Source organism: Nothoprocta perdicaria, unplaced genomic scaffold (genome assembly GCF_003342845.1).
Source record: "Nothoprocta perdicaria isolate Ctin4 unplaced genomic scaffold, notPer1 scaffold_133, whole genome shotgun sequence".
In the NCBI taxonomy this organism is placed as follows: domain Eukaryota; kingdom Metazoa; phylum Chordata; class Aves; order Tinamiformes; family Tinamidae; genus Nothoprocta; species Nothoprocta perdicaria.
In genome coordinates, this window is record NW_020454461.1 from 2,030,413 (window position 1) to 2,039,222 (window position 8,810).

General features: G+C 41.6%; 1 protein-coding gene across 1 annotated transcript; it reads left to right on the top strand.

The window, feature by feature from the left end:
* The first annotated feature begins 478 nt into the window (after nt 1-478).
* SRP9 (signal recognition particle 9) lies at nt 479-7,269 on the top strand. The gene is made up of 3 exons (XM_026033801.1): nt 479-591; nt 3,783-3,851; nt 5,629-7,269. The coding sequence occupies exons 1-3, from the start codon at nt 520-522 to the stop codon at nt 5,746-5,748; spliced, it is 261 nt and encodes an 86-aa protein (XP_025889586.1). The 5' UTR covers nt 479-519; the 3' UTR covers nt 5,749-7,269.
* The last annotated feature ends 1,541 nt before the right edge of the window (nt 7,270-8,810 follow it).

An 8,810-nucleotide genomic window follows, 5' to 3' on the forward strand; every position in this document is an offset into this window, starting at 1 on the left:
TATTACAAGACTTGCGCACCTCACACCATATAAGGTGTTTACCTTGCTGAAATAAATCTGAAAAAAAAAAGATGCTACTAAAAGCAGCTCCTACTAGTCTGCAGTTATAAAGACCTCAAAATGTAGGAGCATAGCAGGAAAAAAAGGCAGGAATCCCTGCAGATTCGGGTCCCCACTTGGCATAACTGCTGCGCTAGCTCTGTCGACACCTCTGATACCTTCGATGGAGGCGCTGGGTCCCGGCCCCTCAAAAACACAAATCTCACGTTTCTAAACCCGCCCTTTGGGAGCCCCGGGCCCCGCCCCGCCGGGCGGCGCCACCGCCTCAACGCGCCCCCAACGCGCACGCGCACGCCCKCCTCCCGGCCGCGCGCGCTCCCCGCGAGTCACGCGCTCCGCCATTGGGCGGCCGCTCGCCGGCGGCCAATGGGAGGCTCGCGCTGCGCGTGACGCGGCGCCCGCCCTGGGCGCCATCTTGCCGGTGGCGGCGGGCGCAGCGCATCGCGGTGTGGGGCCGCCATGCCGCACTACCAGACGTGGGAGGAGTTCACGCGCGCCGCCGAGAAGCTCTACCTCGCCGACCCCATGAAGGTGGGGTGGGCTGGGGGCAGCGCCGGGGCCGGCCTCGGGCTCCCCCCACGCCGCCCAGGCYTGTTGCGCGGTGCCGCGGCCTGCGGGTGTCGCGCGGGGCAGCGGCCCCGGCCTCGCCGCAAGGAGGGAGGAAGGGAGGGAGGGAAGGAGAGCGGTTGTAGTGGTCTGGAAAGAGGAATGTCGTGTCCTCGCCATGCTGTGGCCCTCGGCGCGGCGTTAAAATGGGTCCTCGGCCGTGGTGCCCGCTGGGGAATGAGGCCGCGGCTTCGTGAAGGCTCCCTGCGCTCGCGGGAGGTGCCTCGAAGAGGATCTCTGAGGTTTGGCCTCGCGGGCTGCAAGGGGSATGAGAAGCGGTGACCTGTGAGGAGGTGGGGGGAACACTCCAAAAACCTCATGGCACTTGTGGGTGTAACACCCTTCCCACCTTTTCGGTGAAACAGAGCAAAATTGACATTTAACACGACTGACAGTGTTTTGTTTAGGGGACCATACTTCACGTGGCACTACTAGCAGTCTGTATGAACCCCCAGAACTTAATTTCAGATAAGATGTGCACTTGCCCCTTTGCAGACTGCTGATGTATTGGAAACTGTGACTRAAAGATTTCAGCTGAGTGAAGGATGCATTGAGGATTGGTTTATTATATTGCTTTGCAGAAGTATGAGACCCCTTTTGAAGTTGTCTTTCTAAAGATTAAAWTGAAGCATATGTTAGTGCTTATTATGCAGTCAACAGCAGTATACTAATGCAAACTGGAAGTTTTTTTTTTTCCTAAAGAAATTATTCTTCAGGTGTTGATTTTAATATGTGACTAAGGCTTTCTAGTAATGTTTTGGATAATGTAACTCATCCAAGGAGTTAAAGCAACTTGGATCTTCTGGTCTGGCGTTACAAATGCTGTAGCCAAAAAGCCACTTAAAAAAACTGACATGAAAGTGRTCAGTGTGCCTGGGAACTTGTGCTTAAAAGAACAAAACCCTTCACAAAAAAGGTCTTCACAGTTCCAAAATGATATTTAACATCTCAACATGATAAGTATAAACGATATTCTTGTGTGAAATTGCCACTTATCTACTGATCATAGACTGTTCTGTTTTAATCCAAATAAAGTGAAAGAGCCTGAGAGGAAAGGATGTCACTGCTTGTCCAGATAACAGTGCACGTCAGGACACTGAAAGAAGAGCAAGTCATGGCTGATGTGCCTATGTTCTGGGTCTGGAAAGACCAAGCTGTGATGGTGCTTTTTGTGAGGAACTGTTCTTGAGACAGAGTCTTATGAAATGAGGGCCTGCTTAGCTGAGGGAATAGTATGTTATTGTTCCATAGCTGTTGTGGTCAGGGAGGAAGGCAGTTTTTTAGCGTGGCCTGTCTTGTTTCAGTGTTCTTAAAAGCAGATACTGCTTTGTTTCTAGATGTTCTAGTTGAGACTGGAAGTAGTTGATAGGTGAGCTCAGGGGCTGGTTCTGCATTTAGTAACAAGCATTTCATGATTAGTCTGTTGCCTTAGAGTCTGTTTGCTTTTTGTGKTGGTCATCTTGAGAACTTTGATGATTTGAGAGTCTGGAAGGACTGCAGGTATAGGTTGAAACTCAMAGCAGGTGTCCCCAGTAGCAGATGTTTTGGAAGAGGAACTGAGTGCTTGCTTCTGGACCTCAGTGTAGCCTTAGTGAGCCTTCAAAGCAACTTAATTTGAAATAACTTTCTTCGGTTGTTTGTATCTCTTTACTGGGAAATTTTGGGTTGTGTCTTCACATCAGAAGAACCATTCAAATCTATCTGTTTTGGCATAACCATTAAATCCTTTGGAGGAGTTAACTGCAGTGACTGGAAATTCATTTTTTTTTTTAAGCTAATAATTTGGGTGCCGTGGAAGAAAATAAGCATCAATTTACTGAGCTTACTGCACTCGGTTGTCTCCTTTCAGGTCTCCATATCGTATCAGGTTTTCAAATGTTTCTTGTGTGTGTGTGTAGACAAGGGTTTCCACTTAGCTTTCCTGACATGTGTAACATGGCAGGACAGGCAGAGTGCTGTACGTTGACATGACCCTTGTAGCTTGTCTGACCTGTCATCTAGGTTCCTGCAACTTTTCATTTGGTACCTGCTGCACTGTAGTGGTTCTGAGTTTACCATGCCAAGCTTATCAGTGTCACTGTGATACTGTTTTAATGTTAGATAGGGAAATGCGAAGGTTCACTTTCCAAACCATTCTGGCTGTAGGGATAATGGGCAGCACCACTGAGATCCTGAATTGTCTTTTGCTAGTAAATACCCTGTACAGTTCACTGGTAGTGATTCCTGACCTAGTCTTAACTATCTTTACATAATCAAGAGAACTTTACCCAGGGTCTATAGTTTCAAATACCATATGTTTCATAGAGCTGTGCTAAACATAATTAAATATTTAAAATGACTTGGTGTTGTTTGTATTTTTTTTTTGTTGTTTTTTAACAGCTTGATCGTGCCATCTTGCCTTTCAGTGCTCTTGAGTCTGGACTTCCAGTTCACTTGGATAAATCTTAATTTAATGATGGTGTGTTTATCACCCACARTGGAGAAAACTTCTGGATTTCTGATTCAGAATTTAGCCAGTTCCTCACTGATGCCCATGAACAGGCCAGGGCATGATGGTCATTAGTTTTTGATCGCTTTACTTCATGAGTCTTGGTTGTCAAACCCTTGAGCCTTAGAGTCTGTCAAAACTAGCTCATCCTTAGTTCACTGTTCAGTACCTGGATAGAGAATTTGGTCTGTCAGAAATACTTCAGCTAGCATTTGGCATAAGAAGAGCATATGGTTAACTCTGAATATTGAACTGGATGTTTAGATTTCTCTTCAAATGTGTGCTACTTAGCACTTTTAAATATGTCTGCTGCCTTACAGTCTTTGCCTCAACTAAGAAAAGTCTGAGCTGTGTTAAAAAGAAAAAAAAATTGTTCTACTTGCTGCTGGTTGGAATTACTGATACTGAATTCTCTTTTTTCATTTTAGACAATTCTCTCTTTTTAAACCGTGCATGAATAAAGTGAAATGGTGATGAATGGATGTTCCTTTTGATCAAGGAAATGATATAAATGGTGAAGCAGTGTGTAATTCTAATAAAATGCATTCTGAATTTAGGAACTCTTCCTTCAGATAGGTTTTGAGAATTGCTAGATATAGATATTCAATTTTAATGTTTGTTTTTTCAGGTGCGGGTTGTTCTCAAGTATCGCCACTGTGATGGGAACCTCTGTATCAAAGTAACAGATGATGTAGCTGTAAGTAAGGAACATATTCTCAGTGCTCCATGTACCTCTTGAGGACTTGTGTTTTGCTGTCAGTCACCTTATGAGCTCTCATCCATTGTCTGGAGAGTGCCTGCCAATTTTTAGAAAACTTACTGTGTTCAACCTTCCTTAGTTGCTATGTCTCTGCCTGATGTTGAGCTACTGTTGAACTCTTCTTTGTCCAAGAAACATTTTTGCTTTTTTAATGGTCTTAAGTCTCAAGAGAGTTATTTTAGAGTACATGARCTATTGCTGATAACCATGATTTTACATCTTTTTGGGGAAATGAAGGGAAATATTTAAAAAAAAGGCTAGGAGTAAATTTGCAAGGCTCCATGCTTAGTAACTACACAGCTAGGAATGCCCTACTGAGTATGTGGGGAGAAAAGACTGTATGCAGTTAAAAAGGATTTTGATGTAGCTATTCCAGCAAATTCTGTAGCGTAGATGCAACATGCTTTTTCCWACTCCACTGATACCCTTCCTGATGATTTAATTAACTGTGTAGTCTTGTGCTGGTGAAAACTGCTGTACTGATATGGAGGCTTGCATGAGTGTTGTCTTGCAATTGCTCAAAGTAGTGACCACTTTCTAACATAGCTTAAGCTCTTTGCTCATGGTTATGAGGTGGTATAGCTCATAATCAGTGATATCACAGTGTTAAATGAATTACAAGATGCAGTAATTCATTTCAGAGAGCTCATRAGGATTTTAGTGTTTGTTAAAACTTATGGGATGTACACCCAAAGTGGAGATTTGCAGTGTTAGGCTAACTGCACAAGGAGATGGATCAGCTGCTTTTAACGATTGCTGACAACTTTCTGCAGTCCAGAATAAGCAACAGCAGTCTATCTTACTCTAATCTYCAGTGATTGGAAAAATTAAACTTATTTCTAGAAAAAGTAGTCTGGCATTTACATCCCAAATATCTGGGAGATGTGCAAAACTCCAGTAATGACACTTCCTCCAGGATAATAGGGCTTAGAGTGGGTGAGAGGCTGGATTTGAGCACTGGTAACAGAAGGAGGCAAAGGGCGGTTTAGTTAAGACTTCCATACTGGAAGGTTGAGTGAAGTGGATTCATGAATGGAGACTTTTCAGTTGCCTGACTTCTTATTCCACTTTTAACACAGATTTATAAAGAAGTGAGAGGAGGGAGAGGAGAGAAAAGGTTCAGAGAATCACAAAGTGGTTAACTAATTCCATAGAACTAATACAGCTGAAGGAAAAACTGAACTATTCTGCTTATTGTCTCTGAACTCAACCTGGTATTTAGTACTGTTAAACAGCATTAGAGAATGGAGTGCTCTTATTTTGTTCATTGCTGAAACAACCTGGACACTGTATTCATCCTTTGCATTATTGGCTTGTCACATAAAGAAATCCCTTTTAAACATGTGGCATTTTCCATGTTTTAAGATTTAGAAGCTGAATTTGCTAAGGAGGGGGAAATTTGCTTCAGTGGTAAACACTGAATGTATTTTGTCATCAGTATTGCTACAYGTGCTTCACTTTTCAAAATGGAAAGCAAGATATTTGAGAGAAACATAAAGGTTAATGCAGATCTACATCAATTTAAAAAAAAAAGACACTGGCAATCGTTACGACATTAAGTATAGGTTTGTATTGGTGCTGCCTCATGGTAGCAGCACACTACAGATGGAGAATGAGGACTCTCTTTTTTGTGCCAAGAACTAATTTGTTGTAACTATAAACAGGATAAAAATAGTTCAAGTGAAATCTAATATTTAGTAACTTTCTCTTACAGTGTTTGCTGTATAGAACAGACCAGGCTCAAGATGTAAAGAAGATAGAGAAATTCCACAGTCAGCTAATGCGACTCATGGTGGCTAAGGAATCCCGCAGTGCTGCCATGGAAACAGACTGAATTGCTGAAAATAAAATSAGTGCTCCGGTCATATTTCACTGGAAGAAAATATCACTTGGATTTGAGCAAATACTGGGACAAGGGATGCTTTTACATACCAAAGTGGACTGCTGAAAGCCTGAAGATTTTTTCCCCCAGACTCCACTTTGGAAAACTAGGAAAATAAATGCTTTCAATTGAAAGCTTATATTTATTTTTGGAAATTGAACAAGAAACTATTCTTACACRTTAAATATGCTAAGAAGACATGTAAATCTTTCTTAATCTACAGCGCTTTATTCTTTATTTGGTAGGCAGCAAGCATATTTCTGAAAGTTATGATACGGTTTCATATAGATTACATTGTGTTCATRTCTTATGCTGGTGTATTCTCACAGTGAGAGGTCTGTTAACCTGACTAATACTGTAGCATGACAACTGGATCTGTTAAATGATATACAGAAATGATACAAGGTTTTAGAAGAGCAGATGTTTTCCGAACTGAAATGTTAAGRTTGCCAATATATATTAGCACTGTCACTAGTGAGATTTTAGCTTTTAGTATTGATCTTGATCATAAGCTGTGCAACATGATCTGTGATGCAGTCTGTAGAACTGTTACATTGGCTAAATAATTAAAGTTCTGTACCTGAAACAGTAAGTAAAGCCTTGCTTGAGTAGAGTTAGATATCATATGGGAAGCTGCGAGTTTCTTTTCTGCTTAATGAAGTATTGATTTTTTTATATATAAAAGTGGCTTTTTTTCTAGTAGTGAACTACTTTATATGAGCAGTAGGGACTGCTTCCACCCTCGCCTCAGGCAGAGCTGAAGTATATCAGCAAGGCAGAATCTAGAAGCTGTCGCCCATTATGTTAATGAAAAAAGACAAGCAAACACTATCCAGACTCTCTCTGTCAGGAGCTTGCTAACTGCGCGTTTTCAGATATTGTGTGGCAGCTGGATGACAGCCAACTAAAGAAATGAATGAAAACCTGCTTAATAAATACTTAAATACCACTGTCAAAAATAGGTTTATGCTCATGTGGCTTAGTTTTTGTTTCTCGTTGTTACCTGTGGTAGGGTGATGGTAACTTTAATTGTCTTCTGCAAAAGCTTTTTGCTTGAAAAGCCAGTGCTGAAATTGATACTTGCTCTGCCTAGATCTTCCATACCTAAAAGACAGATGGGCTTTATGTGCAAATATGCTGTTTGTATAAGCAATCTTTTACTGGAATAGTATCTTGACTTAAACCACGCCATGAAAATGGAGAGCCATATGAAGACTTGTCTGTACTGGCATTTAAACATAACAAAACAATTACTTAAATAGCCACCTGCTCTCATGCAAAAATAATTGGAAGCAGTGGAATTCCCATATTTGCCAAGGACTCGAAACAAAATCCAGACTTGAATATTGCATTAAGTTACACTTTCAGTTGAACRTATAATTATTGCTTATTGCTTGGAAAATACCCCAGTGCTAGGTTATCACTGGTGACTTGGTTTGTAGTCCACAGGAATGACTGATAGATGCCTCCTTCTACTGATTTTTTTTTAAATACATAACTGAAATCCACTAAGAATGTTAAATTTTGTTCACAGTCGGTCTTTATTAAGATGGCATGATGCCGAGGCCTTTCTTTGATGCTTCAAAATGCTGTGTTAATATTTGTAATGTACCATGTTCACTATTTAAACAACTCATGTAAAGCACTATTCTGTACTCAATGATTGTTACACAAGTCATATGTGGGTTGTACAACCCCTGCTAACACACAGAGATTTAACCTGTTGGGTTAGCAGGTGTGAATGGTGCAACTGGTCATGCAGAGAAGAATGAAAATAGAGCCAGAACTGGGGTTGGGCCTGGTGCACCCAGGAGCCAAAGGACCTCAGCTAGGTACATGAGCAGTTTTAGAGCAATAGCTGTCAGGGTGAGGGGGTGGCTTTCTAGTTTTCTCACTTCAGAAACTATCCCTGTAAAACTAAGGGAATATTAATGCTAGTTTTCTAGAAGTATGTGCTGTTAAGCATGACTTCCACATGCTTCCAGAAAAACGAGGGTGATGCTGTGCAGTTGTAAGGTACAAGAACATTGGTAATAGTGATAAGTTAAAAGCTTTGAGTTCTTCTAAACCAGAAGAGGAGACAGAAGCTCCTTGATTCTATTCTGGAGTCTTCAGCCCCTTTGATACATCAGGGTGGGGGTGCAGAGGGACAAGAATGTGGGTAGAAAAGAATTTATTCTTATAAACTCACAAAACTCTGCTTCTTCTAGCTTATGCCTCTGCTGAGTGCACACGTGTATGCAAGCTGGTCCTTGTTTTCTAACAAACTTGTAGTCCATGATTTTCTCCTTCATTTTGACATCTACCTGGAGCTGTCTGTGAGTACATGAAGAAAACCTGAGTAGAGTGGCTGTTGTCCCCTCCCCAAAGAGGTGCATGACTAYGGTGGTTACCTGTCCCTGAGGCACTGAATCCCACAGCAGTCTGGGGCAGTTACAGGCTGCAAACAGGCACTTCAGGAGCCCATAGGCAACTTGTGGACTCTATAGACAGGTAAGTCTCTGCAGGAGAAACAGGAGCAAGATAAAATACCTGTTTTACTATGCTATTGCTTATTTTGTTGCTACAGGTTAATTAGCATCTGAAATAATGAGTTCTGTGGAGTTACCACAGAACTTCTTTGTTAATTTAACAAAGAGGTCAAGTSTTGTCACTGCATGAAGGATCTGGGTTAGTCTACTTCTAGAATTCTTCCTGCTCCTCCTGCTGTTCTCACTTCCTGGATTCTCAGCATTTTGATTCAGCTTCTTCCTTTGTGCACAGCTYTTCAGTAGATGGTTTCTTATTTCTCCTGTGAAACTGCTTTTGTTTTCAGAATTTTAAACCTGAGCTTATATATATGTAGCCAATTCTGTAGCCCTGTTCTGATTCTGCAGGAAGATGCTTAAGCAGTACAATATATACTGTAATGCAATATACACGTATTCAACATTTTGCTGTAATGAAGGTGAAGGAACCTTGGTTTCTTCCAGGCACAGTGAATAGCACTTAAGTGATCACTACTCTAAGTTGTT